The sequence below is a fragment of the Polyodon spathula genome, chromosome 5 (assembly GCF_017654505.1).
Source record: "Polyodon spathula isolate WHYD16114869_AA chromosome 5, ASM1765450v1, whole genome shotgun sequence".
NCBI lineage: Eukaryota > Metazoa > Chordata > Actinopteri > Acipenseriformes > Polyodontidae > Polyodon > Polyodon spathula.
In genome coordinates, this window is record NC_054538.1 from 27,097,670 (window position 1) to 27,115,569 (window position 17,900).

At 39.1% G+C, this 17,900-nt stretch overlaps 1 protein-coding gene across 2 annotated transcripts in view; it reads right to left on the reverse strand.

The window, feature by feature from the left end:
* The window catches only part of LOC121315778 (atlastin-2-like), a 29,791-nt gene extending 12,165 nt beyond the window's left edge, over positions 1-17,626 (reverse strand). For both annotated transcript variants that reach the window (XM_041250171.1, XM_041250170.1), the window contains exons 1-5: positions 17,543-17,626; positions 13,736-13,983; positions 3,926-4,060; positions 3,471-3,575; positions 2,747-2,797 (exon numbers count right to left, since the gene is read on the reverse strand). In XM_041250171.1, the coding sequence (XP_041106105.1) occupies positions 2,747-2,797; positions 3,471-3,575; positions 3,926-4,060; positions 13,736-13,983; positions 17,543-17,615 (612 nt within the window). In that variant the 5' untranslated portion in view covers positions 17,616-17,626. The remainder of the gene's footprint in view (positions 1-2,746; positions 2,798-3,470; positions 3,576-3,925; positions 4,061-13,735; positions 13,984-17,542) is intronic.
* Between the last annotated feature and the right edge of the window lie 274 nt (positions 17,627-17,900).

The following is a 17,900-nucleotide window of genomic DNA, read 5'->3' on the forward strand; positions in this document are numbered from 1 at the left end:
CAATGTGCCCTAAGCATCCATCGCGACCTGCTTAGCCTGTCCCAGCCGGAGAGGAGGTCCACAGCCAAGTTGATCTGAAGACAGCAATTGGACACAACAGGAGGTCGTGGTTAAACACAGACTGACAAGCCGCGCAGTTGAAAACAAACCTGCAGAGGGTGCGCATATGCAGAAGACCCAGTGAGAGGGTATTCGATGCTGCTGCCATCCAGCCCAGAAGCCTCTGGAAAGCCACTACTAGTAGTGCTTTACAGACCTGAAAGGGCTCTAGGCAGGCAGTTACTCACTTCACCTCTGTCATCTGACAGAGTGGCCAGCATGAGCCCAGAGTCCAGACGCAGCCAGATAGGTAACTACCTGGGCGGGTGCCAGTTGGCTCTTTGCATAGTTCACTCTCAGACTCAGCCAATATAGATGGTTGGTGACGAGCTCTGAGTGTTCGTGCGGTTGTACTGGAGACCCAGCGCAATGAGCCACAATTCCAGATAGTCGAGGACTCTGATGCCTCCGAGTCTCAACAAGGCCAATATAGCTTCCATGCATTTTGTAAAAACACAAGGCCAGAGAGAGGTCGAACTGGTACACTGGTCCCTGAAAAGCGAACCTCAGGCATTTCTGGTTCACTGGTTTTATGGGGGATATGGAAATAAGCTTTCTTCAGACCTGATGGACTGCAACAGCCTTTGCAAAGACAGCATCTTGAACAGTCTCCAACTCAGGATATAGTTTTACCTGTCACAGATCCATTTTGGCACCAGAAAATAACTGGAATAGAACCCCCCAGTTCTTGTTGAGAGGTTCTACTATGCAATTGCTACCTTGCACCACCCGAGTGATGGCTTGTGGTTCTGTGACAGTTGTTATCGGGGGGGGGTGGTGGGCATGTGTTGGAACTGAAGTGAGCAACCAGTTTCTACAGTACTGAGCACCCAGGAGCCTGTAATGAACTGGTTCCAGTAGACCAAGTGGCTTTTGGGGAACGAGCCCTGGAATTGCGGCAGCAATAGCCTAGGGCTGTTTCAGCTGTTGTGCAGCCCGCGCCTTTTGTCTTGGTACAGTGCGCCTGAAATCATGCTTGCCCCCTCAAAAAGCAGTAGTGGGCTGTCTCACAGGGTGTCACTGTGTTGCAGGCTTGATGTTGGAGGTGGGCACTTAAGACGTGCCAGTACCTTGGTGGACTCCTGTGTGCACTGAGATTGTTGCAGCACCTCGTCCACCGCTGGGCCAAAAAGGTGTGACAGGAGCTCATCCAGCTGTTGAGATGAGGGCTTATGCGTCTTAGTGATGGATCCAATAAGGTGTGCCTGGTAAGCTACAAGAATGCTACTGTAGTTCCCCAGTCTTCCAGTGAAAGCACTAGCTGCATATACCTTTTTAAGAATGACTTCCGTCACTCTGCACTGCTTGTTCGGGTAATGGGTAAGACCCAGCTTGTACATGCCAAATACACTGTACAAGAAGGCCACTGTATAGGAAATTGCCATGGCAGTGTGTTCCCAAGTGGACTGCAACTTGAGCAGAAAATCCAGGTGGACCAGAGGTGCAGCAGGAGAGACTAGGCTGCTTATCATATATTGAGCAAGGCTACAGTAGCCCGCTGCATCAGGGGCAAAAACTCTGCTGACAGACAGCTGTGCCACTGGAGTGTCCGGTACCGACACGCTTGCACTCGACACTCCGTGCCGACACATTTGCACTCTGTACCAACACTCTGCACTGAAACAGTAACCTTGACCCCACTTACAAGATAGGGGTCAATAAATCGCAATTATTGCTAGTGGCACGTTAGCAAAGATGCCCACCTGCAATTCAGCCACTGGCTAAACCTCTAGATCATCACAAAACACGAGACTAGAAGTAGCCAGCACCAAAACAGTAACCTCGGTCCCTTAGGATTGGGGGCGACAGGTCGCATGTTACCGTTTGTGGCAAATCAGCAGGGATGCCCACTTGCAAAACAGCCACTGGCTAACTTCTATTCCGAATACAAAAAAAGGAAGACGACCGATTGATTCAAGCCTTTGTAATTGTGCTGCTGGATAGCTGTACTAGAACAGCAACGAGCCGCCAAGTATGTGTGTAATATATATTACAGACACACTCAACCAGTAGAAACGCAAAAGCGAAAACCACAGAGTTCATAGCAAAATGATAGACGAACAATAAAACGATATTTATTATTTTAAAAACTCCAACCGGAGCAAGTGAGCACTTAAAAGCAAGGCTTTTATAAAAAAAAAAAAAAAAAAAAAGGGGGATGTTGAGAGAGAGCACAGAGTCTAGCACGAGTCTTTGGTATAAAAGTTTTCAGATTGGGGTGTCAAAGGGGAAACACCCATTTGTAATGGTTAATCAAGGGAAATCAAGGTCAACTTACATGAAAATTAATTTACCCTCCCCAACAGGTAGTTAAACACTGAATCATGAACAGATCAGACAGAGAAATGCTCCGTCTTGCATAGTAATTTGTGTGCAAGAACTTTGTTTTACTTCGATGCACGTTCTGGGCTATTCCCATATTGCGACAGCAACAAAAGTCACCGGACCTCCATATGGTAGTCTGAAGCCTTATGCAGTCAATGTCAAGTTCATCAACACAAAAACATACAGGCCTGCAAATAGTCACAACCTCAGAAAGGTGGCTGAGGCATAAGCTCCAAAATGGTGGTGGCAGCTTTCCAAAATAAAATACCCTGAAAATGTTAAATCACAAACAAATATATATTAAGAAAATGTGCCAGTTTACCTGCAGATGTTGAAGGTCGTCTTCTTGGATATTCTGAGATAAATTATAAACCTTTACATACAGAAGAAAGGGAAACAGATGCATGTATAAAAGTTACAACATGGCAAACTGATTTTTCATTTGTGTTTGGCCAATATGGGAGGATAGAAAGTTGGGGTTGCTTCTGTGATGCAAGTTATGAATGAAATGGGGAAAAAAAAAAAAAAAAAAAAAAAAAAAAAAACCCTTTAAGTCAATTACCAGTTACATTTATTTTTTTCTTGCATGTGTAATTGCATAAATTGACAAGATGTACACTTAAGTCCTCATTCCTAAAAAGTGTAAGGATTCAGTGCAGAAAGATGATCGCTATTTATTTAATCAGAGTGATCTTTTATGCTGTGCATCTTGAAGGCATTACTTTCAAATATTTAATATTGCAATGCCAAGACATCATCTGATAGCACAGTTTAATGATTACTTTATTACAGAAACTTAACGACCGCCAACTTAATTCTAGTTTATAAAGTGATAGTAAATCCAGGTTACCTGTAGGTCTTCGGGAGTTTATTAATTACTTGAAATGAAGGGTTTAAAACTTATTTAAGAAAACTAAAATTACAAACAATTCAATGTGTGCTGCCAAGGATAAAGACTTTAATACCACTATTTGAACCATAAAATAAAATCAATATTAAAGAGCATCTATTTGATTCTCACACACTAGAGCAACCCACAACCATACCTGAACTGAACTGGTCATAGTGCTCAAGGCAAACACTGTGGCACAGTCTTTGATAGTTGACTGGCTGTCAAAGGCCCCCTGCGTGTCGATCAAGAGCACCGCCACCTACAAAATGAGCACAGAACAGGCAGTTACTCTTTATAAAGTGCACAGCTGTTCTCTACACCACTCATTTACAAGGCACACACCAATTTAAAAATCAGTGCTATAGGGTTTGCACTGCCCATTAACAACGATTCAACCGATACAAGATTTACACATTAAGCAGATCAAATCAGACGTTCAATTTAAAAAGTTCACAAGTTGAAAGTACTAAAATAAAAATTTGCATTAAATGACATGACTGTTAGAAAAGTTGAAGTTAGTGTATTCAAAATACACAGGTCATTAATGATAAAACTGGTTTTAAAATGTGTCGTTGGCACAGTACCACACAGTAATTAAAAGCCGCCTACCTTGCTTCCATCAGGCTTTTCAACTACAAACACTTCACTCCAGACCTGAATGCCAGTGGTTTCTCGTTCACATCCACCTCGCCAAGTAAACCCAGTCAATGGGTCATCTTTTCCACCCAACCATATTGTTGAATTCTATGAAAGAAAAAAAAAAAGTTTATAAAAGTTTCTTAAACTAGATTAGGTAGATAGTTTCTTCCTAGCAATCAGTGGCTCTGACTGATGAATCCATTCAGAGTGATAAAACACTGCATCACAAACACCACTTGAGGGCACCATTCAGACAGGATTGTACTATTTTACTATTGAGCTTTACTGTACAATTAGTGTGTACTACATCAACCTCAAACTAATAAAACCATCACATGAGCATATCTGTAAACAACCACATGCACCAACAACAAGATCACACAGACAGCCTTGACCTGGGGTCAACTGCAATTGAACACTGGCACGCATGCAGAATTGTAATTACCACATAATTGATCACAATTCAATAGTACACCTTTCTAAGCTTAATCAAGTTCCATGTTGCGTTTTACTTTGAGCAAATATCCTTGTATTTTTCTACCACTTTTAGGTGACCCCATTTGTTTGAAACCATTTTAAAATTGTATGTTTCTGTATTTGTACCTGTGATTACAGCTTGGTAGAATAAACAGAGTAACATGTTAAGCCCCTTTCACACTGGCATCTTCTACCCAGGACAGGACCATTGTCATGTGGGTTGGGTACGAGATTTCACACTGCTTTTGATAAAGCAGGGTTGACCTGGGGTGACAGACGCAAGTGCACAATATGCGTATCAATGCCCCGGAAGCAGCTTGTTCCTGATGCTTCCATCCAAGCTTCTCTGGACTGAGCAGTTGGCCCAAATGTTGATTAGAGCAAATATTTCTACATCCCTGCTGCAATCTGGCTCATGCGGGATCTCAATCAACAAAAATATGGCTAGAGAGAAATGTTCCTTGTGGAAGCGAAACCTTCATGCAGGCATGGCCGTTTGTTATTGCATCAAGAATGGCCGTCAAGCATTTTGTCTCCCTCAATCCGGGTGAAAGCATGTCAACCCACAACCTGAGGTGGGTTGCTGGGACCCACGTTAACCCGGGTATGACCCAGGTATGTGGTTTCACACTACACTGGACCGTGACCCGGGTAGGGGTGCCAGTGTAAAAGGGGCTTTAGTGTGTAGCTATTTAAGTTACTTTTTAGTGCAACAGTAATTATAATAGCAATTACTGCAGTATCATTGTAACAAATTTGAATTGAACTAAATAGCATTGGAATTGCAATTTCAGCAAACAATTATATTGTAATTTTAAATTGACCATAGTTCTGCAGACAATCCTTGCATTAAGTTTAAAAACGGAACTGCCAATACATAGGACTTGTGATTTAGTGAGCCATTAACTAAAACCACATGCATAACAGAACTGGCTAGAAGCATGTGGAAAGGACAAATCTCTGGTATTAAAAGCACTCTTAAACATGTCCCAAACCAAAAATGGGAGTTTAAATATCAGTTCCATAGTCTATTGTGGTTATTCTGTGCATTTAAAAAGGCATTTCCCATTATTATCTGCTCTTTATCAAGGGAAAAAAAAAATCCAAGTAAGCTATTCAGCTTTAAGCATTAAACCTACATGTATTCATGGAGAGAAGAATACTACAAATCAGGTTTTCATGAACACTTCATTTTCTTGCAGTGATCTGCCATGTGTTCCAAAACTAAAACGTGGCCATCTCTGCACATAAAATCGTTGCTCTTTCATAAATGGAGCCAAATTACAGGTATTTTTATAGTGTAACTTTTTAAATAAATTCCAACCATCATTCATGATCTGACCTAAAGACATTTAGCATTGCTGCCAAAATTGTACTTATTCTTGATGCATGCCAGAAGTCCTATCAGAAGACTGCATCACAGCATATAAAAATAGGTTCTGGTCTCCAACCTACTATATCCAGTATACAATTCAAATTTAAAAGCTTTCTGAAAAACCTAAACTTTGAAAAATAATGTTCCTGTTGTAGTATTTTATCCCTCAGAATTACATGACACCTCTGTTACAGATTACTTTAAAAACAGCACTCCTCATACAGCAGGTCTTGTTAGTGGTTAGCTACACAATATCTTCTGTAAACCCAAGAATGGAAATACAGGCAAAGACAATAAGACAATCCTCTTATCAGCATTAGTCAGACTAGTGCAGTTGAAATACACCATTTTTTACATCCAACAAAATTTCTAAAAGTATAGTGCTTAAATTCTTCCATCTTGTTAATTTCCAATCCAAGAGACAAGGATTTACATTAGAAAGACACAAGGCAATCCAACACATCCAGATTTAAAAAGATAAATAAATAGATTTTAAATTCACCTAGCGATTCTGTTTTGTCAAATGTCATTTGTAAGTTGACTTAATTCATGAACGTGTTTGATAGCATAACGGTCCTGTGCTGAAAAGGACTCAATCTCTTTGTTTAAAAATCTCCAATACAACTTAAAATACAGTACTCAATGCAAGGCTTTGAGCTGGCTTAACACACACATACATTATATTATATTATATACATATATATAAAATTGAACCCACCAAGACAGTCTAAAAGCAGGGGTCGGCAACCTTTTTGTGCAACGGAATGGAAATTTAGAGCAAATGGTCATAAAAAGACAATGGAAAATTACCTATATGGTAACAGGGTCCTGGGAGACAGTTAACATGGTTTTAGGAAAGGGAGATCGTGTCTAACCAACTTGCTTGATTTTTTTGAGGATGCAACATCGATAATGGATAATTGCAAAGCATATGACATGGTTTATTTAGATTTCCAGAAAGCTTTTGACAAAGTCCCGCACAAAAGATTAATTCTCAAACTGAACGCAGTTGGGATTCAAGGAAACACATGTACATGGATTAGGGAGTGGTTAACATGTAGAAAACAGAAAGTACTGATTAGAGGAAAAACCTCAGAATGGAGTGTGGTAACCAGCGGTGTACCACAGGGATCAGTATTAGGTCCTCTGCTATTCCTAATCTACATTAATGATTTAGATTCTGGTATAGTAAGCAAACTTGTTAAATTTGCAGACGACACAAAAGTAGGAGGAGTGGCAAACACTGTTGCAGCAGCAAAGGTCATTCAAAATGATCTAGACAAGATTCAGAACTGGGCAGACACATGGCAAATGACATTTAATAGAGAAAAGTGTAAGGTACTGCACGCAGGAAATAAAAATGTACATTATAAATATCATATGGGAGATATTGAAATTGGAGAAGGAATCTATGAAAAAGACCTAGGAGTTTTTGTTGACTCAGAAATGTCTTCATCTAGACAATGTGGGGAAGCTATAAAAAAGGCTAACAAGATGCTCGGATACATTGTGAAAAGTGTTGAATTTAAATCAAGGGAAGTAATGTTAAAACTGTACAATGCAATAGTAAGACCTCATCTTGAATATTGTGTGCAGTTCTGGTCACCTCACTATAAAAAAAGATATTGCTGCTCTAGAAAGAGTGCAAAGAAGAGCGACCAGAATTATTCCGGGCTTAAAAGGCATGTCATATGCAGACAGGCTAAAAGAATTGAATCTGTTCAGTCTTGAACAAAGACTACGTGGTGACCTAATTCAAGCATTCAAAATTCTAAAAGGTATTGACAGTGTCGACCCAAGGGACTTTTTCAGCCTGAAAAAAGAAACAAGGACCAGGGGTCACAAATGGAGTTTAGAAAAAGGGGCATTCAGAACAGAAAATAGGAGGCACTTTTTTACACAGAGAATTGTGAGGGTCTGGAATCAACTCCCCAGTAATGTTGTTGAAGCTGACACCCTGGCATCCTTCAAGAAGCTGCTTGATGAGATTTTGGGATCAATAAGCTACTAACAACCAAACGAGCAAGATGGGCCGAATGGCCTCCTCTCGTTTGTAAACTTTCTTATGTTCTTAATTTATGTACTTTAATGTGCTATACATATACATAGTGTTAACTATTAGTTTACAAATGATGAAATGTTAACTTTTTTTTTTTTTTAAAACTAGGAAGTCAAACATGATGGCTAAATTAGTAAACACTTTTCTGAATAGGAACAGGAGTTTTGTCATGTAGCCTATGTAACTAGGTTGGAAAATAACAATGGAGTACTGTCTGTAAAATCAAATGAAAGAACAAAGTGCATAATTAATAATACAAGTGCATCAGTGATTGCTGTGCATCGCGGCCTAAGTTAGTAACCGCAGCACGTAGCTCAATTTTGTCCATGACTGAAAACGGGGCTTTAACTTTGTGATAAAATTGCTCGCATACCTATCTTACAGTACTGCTTACACGTTAAATATGTATAAAAAAAAATAAAATTGAGTTGCTATAACGTTTGTTAAACAGACAAATAAAATGACAAAGTTACAAAGTTAATTTTAAATGATTTACTTTTAGTTAATATATCCGACCAACTTATTCCCTGGGCTCAATCTACTAATTCATCTGGACGTAGTACTTAAAAACAATGGAACCTCCCCTTTAAATACTAGATGACGATCCACGTGTTGCGTGTTGCGGAGCAAGGCTTTCCAGATTTTAATTTAGAGTGCAAAACTTTAACCCAAATGTCTGACTCCATGAAGTCGGCAACTTCCAGCTCCGAATCTCCGAGCGAGATGCCCAGAATCAGTCAAATCCACTGTTTCCACTCAAGTTTTATGGAGACGAGTTATAAACTTAAAGTGCCGTCTACAAAACGAAACGTTAAACATTAGCGGATCAGATGTAAACTCCACAAACTGCTGCAGATCTAGATTGTTGCTAGGATCCTCTGCCATGCATGAACCTCAAAACATTCCTAACATCTCAAAGTGAGTCAGTCTGCCAGTCTTTATATCTCTGATGAAGAGATTCAAATGCAAAAACTGCCTGCTGTAGACAGGATGGTGTGTCACTGCCCTGGAGGTTTATTAAGTTTATTCAGATCTGGAATGTCCGCAAGATAATAAAACTTGAGAAGCCAGCAAGTCTGAAAGTTCAGGATGTATAACACCTTTCATTTCTAGGAATGTCTATATTTCTTTTAAGCTCGCAAAAAAGTGAGCACAAACTTTGCCACGGAGCAGCCAACGTCTTGGATACATGCAATACACTTCTGGCTTAGTTTAAGCCCTGGTCGTGCAACATCTGACATCTGTTGACTCACCCAAAGCAAATGAAAAAATATGTAGCAGAACTTCTATTTTCTATGCTGTTTGTCTACTTGATCCACTATTTTCACAGCTTGATCGTGAACTGTTTTTGCAGCTTCAAATAGCCATTTGGCTATATTAAGTACACAGCTCTTCACATACTTGCCGTCAGTGGAAGGCTTACCTTTGCGGATGATCCCTAAAAAGGGCATGCGAAACTTGCTGAATTTAAAGTTCTGCTTTTATTTGATCATGCCAGTAGTTTACTTTGCCCCACTTTAATTTCTCTGTACAGATCCTCGCAGGCCCTTTTCCGCACCTCACCTGGGTATTTCGCTGCAAATGCAGCTGGTTCTCATGAGATGTCGTTGCACATTCTTTTTTTTTTTGGTTGCTTGAAGCCAGTCGTTCGCTGCATACGAGACAAAATGGAAATCCTGACCTCCAAAAAGGCATACATATCAGTCTATTCCAGCTGAAAAACAGTACTCCTCATCCTACTCTTTTTTTGACCTTCAAAAGGTCAAAATTTACCCTTCTTTACAGCCCTACAGAATTGTATGTATGTTTACTTTGCATAAAATTTTTTTTAAAAAAACCCTAGCTGGATAAGGGCATCTGAACTGAACTACATTCTGTTCACTTGTGGGAAGGAACTTTAAAACCATCCATATTACTGGATACGTTCTCACTTATTTCTGACCCAAAAACTTCAGAAATATGTTTTAGTAAATTCTTGCCAAATTCAATTTATGGCCCATGGGTATAGTTATTTAAAGCATGCATATAAAAAAGGCTTTGTCTAAAAAGGCATTCATTACATACACATTCAAGTGCATTTATTTAAACACAGTAGGCGATTGTTCCTGTAAGATTTACCAAATGACCTAAAAAATAAATAAAGTCAACTAAGAAAATTAAGTCAGAATTACAGATTAAGACACAGCAAGACATCCCTTAAAATTAAGGACAAATGTGTTTAAAGTGTTGAGTAAACCCATGCGAGAATATAATCCCTGTACTGTCTTACTGTCATTCAACTGTTCTGAATCACTGAGCATCCCAAATTTCAAAGAAACTAAGAGGTCACCGACAATCAAAAAGTAAATTTTGCTTGTCCTTCAGCATTAACACACATACATAAATAGCTCCTCCCAAGCTACCTGACCTATAAATTCAGGACATAACAGCTAGTAAAGTGATACACATCCTGATCTGTGCTATGCATCTTGCTCGTTTACAAATACTACTGTTGCACACTTACATGGCATGGCCTATAAATTACTTTCAGCCAATCAGGGAACATGACATGTTCGAATCCTAGCATCAAATGAAGATACATTGGGACAAATTAAAAAACTGGTAATACAGAACACAGATATATAAAACACCGATCTCTTCTGCATTGGTGCTTGTTCTTTGATCTAGGTAGCCCTTAGACATCAAAGCAGTCTTAATCTGGTATTGGAAACATTGCTCTCATATATTGCACAGTCATGCTTTGAACAACTCTTCCTGGGGCCAGTTTTTCAAAACTGTAATCTGGATAAAAGTAATCCAGCAGTGACATTTACTGAAATCTGATCAAAACAATCCAGATAAAAGTAATCTCGATCACAAAGTCCGGATGACTTATCCAGATTAATTTTTTTTTTTTTTTTTTTTTTAATTATTTTAAAAAACGGTCCCTAGTTAATAAATCATTATCTGATACCAATCTATTGTGGGCTTAATTGACACAGTCTAAGAAAACACTTTAGTTAAATGATTACTTCTATAGGAGACACTTTGGACCTCAAATACAACTATCACAGTGCACACGAAAGGTGATCGTTCCTGTGACACATTGAAATCATATTTTTATTTAAAATGTACAAAGATGCAGTTGTATACTTAGAAGACAGTCAAGTACATTACAAAATCTGTCTTGTAGGCACCTACAGCTATGCCAAAAGTTTTGAATCACCCTATAGAAGTAATTCTGGTACAATGTTCTATGGACAGATGAGTCAGAAATTGAACTTTTTGGCCAACATGGGCCCAATTATGTCTGGCGAAAACTAAAACACTGCATTCCACAGTAAGAACGTCATACCAACGGTCAAGCATGGTGGTGGTAGTGTGACGATTTGGGGGATGCTTTGCTGCATCGGGACCTGGACGACTTGCCCCCACTGAAGGAACCACAAATTCTGCTCTGTATCAGAATTCAACAGGAGAATGTCAGGCCACCCGTCCGTGAGCTGAAGCACAACTGCGTCACGCAGCAAGACAATGACCCGAAACACACAAGCAAGTCTACATCAGAATGGTTGAACAAGAAATTTAAAGTTTTGGAATGGCCTAGTCAAAGTGCACACCTAAGCCACACTGAGATGTTATGGCAGGACCTGAAACTAGCAGTTTATATTCAAAAAACCACAAATGTCACTGAGTTGAAGCAGTTCTGCATGAAGGAGTGGGCCAAAATTCCTCCAATGCGCTGTGAGAGACTGATCAATAACTACAGGAAGCGTTTGGTTGCAGTTATTGCTGTTAAAGGTGACGTAACCAGTTACAAAGTCTAAGGGGGAAGATTACTTTTTCAAAACAGGGGCATTGGGTGTTGCATAACTTTCTTTAATAAATAAATGAAATAAGTATCAACATTGTGTTATTTTTTCATGCAGGGTCCCTTTTTATCTAATATTAGATTTTGGTTGAAGATCTGACAACATTCAGCGTCAAATATGCAAAGATGCAGGAAAATCAGAAAGGGGGCTGTCACAAAGACGGCTGCAGTGGGGGACGTCAGACCAGAAACAGGAACAAACATAAAATAAACAGAGAGGTGGAGTTTGGTGAAGCTGAGCGATTGCTTTCGCTTAGCATTTAATAATGAACAAACAGAAAATAAAAGGTTGCACAGACAAAAAAACAAAAACACAGGACACGGCACTTTCGCCAAAATAGAGACAAACAAAACGGACTACCCAGAAACACAGCGAGCTGATATTTTAACTATTATTATTATTATTATTATTGTTACCTCCGTCTCCAATCCCGTTCTCCACTCACCGAACACACAGCCCTGAGTGAATAAAAACATGCTGCTTTTATGCAACTGTATCGAGACTCGATTGCTAATCAATCATTCAATTGGAGTCTCGGTACAACTGCACATGAATTAATAAAAGTGCAATTCCTTGTGTTCACATATTACCTGCACGTGAAGTGCTGTGCAATCCTCGTTCCTAAATACAAATATACATTTTAAACACTTGTGTTACACAGACCCATTTATATCCTGTGTACCAATGACTGTACACCAACATTAACATCCAACACAAATCAATAGCCCAGGGGTAGGGCACTTTGCCACAGGGGCAAATACTTTTTCACAGCACTATATATAATACAGTGCTCCCTCACTACAAGGCTCTCTGTTTAACGCTCCTACAGCATGTCCCCCAATTCCCTATACTAGTGACTCATTTAATATTTGTACAATAAATATAGTACTGGTGTTCAAACTGTAAACAACTTCTCAGTCTAACTTCCATTTCTGTCTCTCCCTTTTGATACGGTATCTGAACTGAAACAAAGCTGCTCTGGCACTTTATAACACAGGCATCACTTGCTTGTCTGTCGCTTTGAAATGAACTCCCGGCCGCCATTTAGCCAGGCTATTTATAGTTTAATAAACTGCCAATTAAAATGATCCACGAGTGGGACTGTTACCTTTAATGTTTTTGTAAAAAATATTGCGTTGATTGTGCCTTATGCATGGTTAATTCACGGAAAGTTACATTTTTGCTTTACTGTATGTGCACTAGAGAGGGAGTTATTTTATTTTGTATTTTAGTCAGATGTGTGTTGTGTCCTGCGGCGCCCCCCACCCTCTCTCCCGTTTAACGCTCTTTGGTTATAATGCAGATATTGTGGGTCCCCCGAGACCCGCGTTCTAGAGTAGGAGCACTGTACACACTTTGTTATTAAATTTGTCTAAATTCTGAAATTCTAATGATGCAAAAACTTTTGGCCACAGCTGTATATTTCACCCAAGATGAGAAAGTAGTTACGCTGAAGACAGGTGTGCCTGAGATTATATTAAATTACATGGACATTTCATAGCAATGTTGGATTGTAGCAGGCCCCTGGACATACAGAAAGGATGAGGAGAGAAAAAAATAATACAATTTGGGTAAAAGCATCAGTCTGATATATAGATGCAGCCATCAAGGCTGTACTTTCACATAACCATGGCCGGCCCTGGAGCCCTTTGTTCTGCACCTGCCTCTATCCACATGGCCCATCCTGCCTTCGTTCACTGCGTCAAGTGGCCTGCTTTTATTTCAACGTTTTTATTATATACTTTATCAAAGAGAAGAAAAAAAGCATTATCTGTGAAAATATAGCTTCAGTTCAAGGAATGGAGCCAGTACCATGTTTGAGAAGCACAATTAACTTGTTTAAAAAGAGCTTTATTGGAACTAATTACTTGGACACTCATACTGTATATAGAAAAAAAGCATTGAGCTTATGACCGATTTGCAAAACATGCTGGAATAGAAGAAAATAAACCGTGCCAGGCCAGAAACACGCATGCATGTGGAAACAAGACTTAACTATACCAACAGCAGTCCTTTACCTTATTGTACATGTATCTCAGCATGAAATCCAGCAGGAAAGACTTGCCCTTTCGGAAAGCTCCTGCCACAGAAACAACCACCACATTGAGATCCCGGATGTGCTCCTGCAGGAGGATGCCCTCCAGGGCATCCTCATCCAACTCAAAGTTATGATCATCTTCATGTGCCAGGACGATCTGTATGGGCCGGGCCTCCTTTATGGGAACATCCTCTGAATTCAAGGCAACATCCTCCACATCACTGACACCTGGCAAAAGAGGAAAATAGAATGAATATAACATAAAAGAGGGGTGGGCAGAACCCATCTGAAAATGGCAATTAAAAAGGATTGAGGGTCCAAGAAGGCTTCACACAAAACGTAGTGTTTTACCCCATTAAAAGATATGGACAAAGTACTTATTGAGCATGGCTGGGGTTCGTGGGCTTTTTTTGAAAAGGGAATCAGATCTCGGAATCTTCTTGGAAATAACCTCAATGAGTTCTCAAACAGCCTTGCATCAATATAACATATCCAGGCATGGGGATATTACTAAATAACAATCAGTGCGTTTAAACGAGCATAGGAATTCCGATATTTTTCGTAAAACTAATTCCGATATAAGTCAAGTAAAACCCACTTTTCAGAAAATGTATCAGAACATTCTGAAAATCAAAACACACTTTTCGGAAAACATATTGAAATAGCATAGTATGCATATGCACGTGGTTTTAGAAAACAGAATATTAATAATCTGTAGTCAGTCTTCATGCATCCATTTGTCTAGTCAGGGATAAAGTAATACATTTGTTAAAGTCTGTATGTTTTTGTTAACAGCCCACTGTGAAGCAGCAAATGTTTTCCAGTTTTAAAATGACGTGATAATTTAAAATAATGTCTGCAAAAGAAACTGGTAATATAGACCAGGATGAGCTGTTGGAAAGGCTGATGCACACTGTGGGGAATCTGAATAGAAGTATAGGATATTAATCTCTGAATTTAAGACCTGACACTTGCATAAAGCACTTCAGTTATTGGATTGGTCTCCGTTCTGTCACAGAAATGTCCGGTCTGGGCTACAACAGTATACTTTGCATGCAAAAATATCCTGCATTTTCCAAAAACTTCAATCCATGTATACATTTAAATTCTAATTAGATTTTCTATCGTTAAATCATGTAAAACACAGAAGTTACGTTTTAAGAAAATCAGTTTTCTGAAAACATTAGTTTTAGGAAAACGCTTTGTCATGTAAATATACTGATTGAATTGTTGATTTTGCAGGTATTGCAACCTGCCACATAGCCAAGAACACAAATAAAACTTCTCTATTTCAAACTACCTCCAAATAACCTTCTGACCTCCAAGCACAATTTGAATCCTCCTTCAGGACAAAAATACACATTCTGTGAAGATGCTTTCTTTTTCTAAATTTACAGAGCTGTATTTTGCTTCACAAATGTCATATCTTTTAAAACTTTACAGTGCATCATGTCAAAACTGAACTATCAATAGTGTCTTAAAAAAAAGTGTAAATAAGCTCATTGCAAGGCATAGAATTGCAATGCAGCAAGTCTGGTTTCTCCATTCCTGGATCTTAAGCATACTGTGTGAAAATTACCTGTCAATTAATCATTGTTCCACTTGTCCGATAACCAGGTGTGGTTGTTCTCTTCAAGCCACACAGGGTTAGACATAGCTATCAGCAGCACTGGCAACATCCAACTGAGATATGGGTTTTTGCCAGTCTTAAATTACAGTACATGAATATACACTCTAGCACAATAGTGGATTTGCCTCCATATGTGCCCCCCCCCCCCCAAAATGTGCTGGTCTGAATATAAACAAATGCATGTACATATATAGTCAATTGTGGTATGTAGCCCTTACATCACCTTAAAGGTGACAGAAGTCTCTTTTGCACACACTTATGAATTCACACCCAAACATGTTCTTGAAACTGAAACATTTCAAAACATACTGGGCAATTTTTATATTGTCAAACCAAAGATGGTTCTCGCTGGGAAAAACATAGAGCTACATTACATCCGATATTTAACATGAACAATACATTGTATTAAAAGTAGCAGCAATGTACTGTAATGGAAAAAGGAATACAAGTAAATAATGACCATTGCCCCCCATTCATTTTGAATCAAACACATTTCAATAAACCGATTTAAAAAAACAAAACAAAAAAAACTATATACACATAAGATTCGCAGTTACAAACCTGTAAATACTCACGACACTGCACAAGTGTGTATGAGAAAGGTCTGATAACATTATCTTTGACATCTGGCAGACTATGTTTACAAGGCTGCCAGGAAAAAAAGAAGCCTGAATATTTAGAAACAGGTCAAACACAGCATTATAACTGTCAACTTATTATTTTTTTATATAACTCACACATACCAGGAGAGAACGAACAGTACTCAGGGATCACAGTATGCAACATTGTAATACTGTGGGTGTAGGGCATTGTTGAAGGGTTTATTTGCCCAAGTTTTTCACAAAGACCATAAAGCTCTCCACAACACATGGAAGCCACATTTATATTTCTTATCAATCCAGACTGAGCTCAAAGATCTATAGTCTTGGATGCACTTATCTACCCATAGATGAAGTCACAGAGGCAAACAGAGATAAAACATTTTAAAAAAAACCTACAACGTTCAAGGACAAACAGGTGGTTATTATCAGTGTGTACAGGTCTGCATCTGTATTAAGTGTTTTTCTTGAAGTACTGTGAAGTAGTGTTACAATCTACAATTGCAGAGTAAATATTCTAGATGGAAATGCAATATAAAACGCTATTTATACATTGCAAGATCAGAATTTTTGCTAAAACCTTTTCAGTGAACATTCTCGTTTGCTACATCTCAGTCGCAAACACTAACCCGTGATATTCACATTTGTGAATTCTGAAATCAGGTTATTAGAATGTTACAATACCAACTATATCATCCGGAGGCGGCTTGTGATTAAATTATTGTTTAGGCAGTGATATTAAAAGGCACCACATATTCTCTTAGTCTAATAATACCAACTATAATACGTACGGTATGATTGCGCTAGGAAATTGTAATACATAGGGGCGCTGTTTAGGGTTAATTGAAACAGAACCTGCAGATTAATTGCGGCGAACTAAAGTAAATTACACCGATATAATGAGGGCAATCCACTAGGTAGGCAGGCAATAATATGAATAATACATGATGTCGTATACCATTTAGCAGCACAGCACAGAATATACTTAGTCATACAAAACAGCGACACAAATTAACTGATCGCCTGCTAAAATATCACAGAATAACGGCTGCAATTTCAAATACAATCATATGTCACTGTAGTTTTCGATGTGGGGGAGCCCCAGCATCAGCCGCTACTGGAAGCCCCAGAATCAAGCAAAAGAGAAACGTTGACTTGAAGGTTGCGAACCACATGACACAGATTTGAAAAGATCATATTTAAAAAACCGTTGCTTTGGCTTGTGCTGCAGTAGAGGTCACAGTATCAAATTCTTGTTGAAACAGAACATACTCCATTGGCTGGAATTAACGCTGTTCTGGGGGAAAGGACCCTGCCGTGTTATAAAAGACCATCCTTGGTCTGCCTAAATCTGACAGTTTTGCCAGTGGGACAGACCAGGCCAGGTGAAAACACAGGCAAGCAGCACCGTGCCAATACCGATAGATACAACTCTGAGCAGGGGGGCGCAAAACAAAACGGTGCTCTCTCCCTAATTCATCCAGGTAGGTTTACACTTTTTTTTTTTTTTTTAATCTCACAGCTCTTCAAATACATATATATTTTTAAAAGCTGTTACCTTCAGCAAAAGCGTTGTTTTTGCAATTCTGTTCGGAATGATTCCGAACCCTCAGCCCACTCTCATCCGCCATCTTGTTCTGTTTAAAATATGAAAGCCAGTGACGTAAAACCCTGAGCTCCCCTTTTATCCAAATCTACTCCTGGAGTTTGCTGGGTCCTAGAGTTCCAACCAGGTTGCAGCATGAGTCTGAGAGAGTTCTTATTATGTGGCGTACCAGTACAGGTAAAGAAAGTACAGCAAAGTTTTGTAAACCATGAAGTTAGCTAATACTGGCACACTCTTGTACGTTAAATAAATCACCACAGATATAATTATAGTAAACCACTGTAGAAACTATTCACCATCAATGCATCAA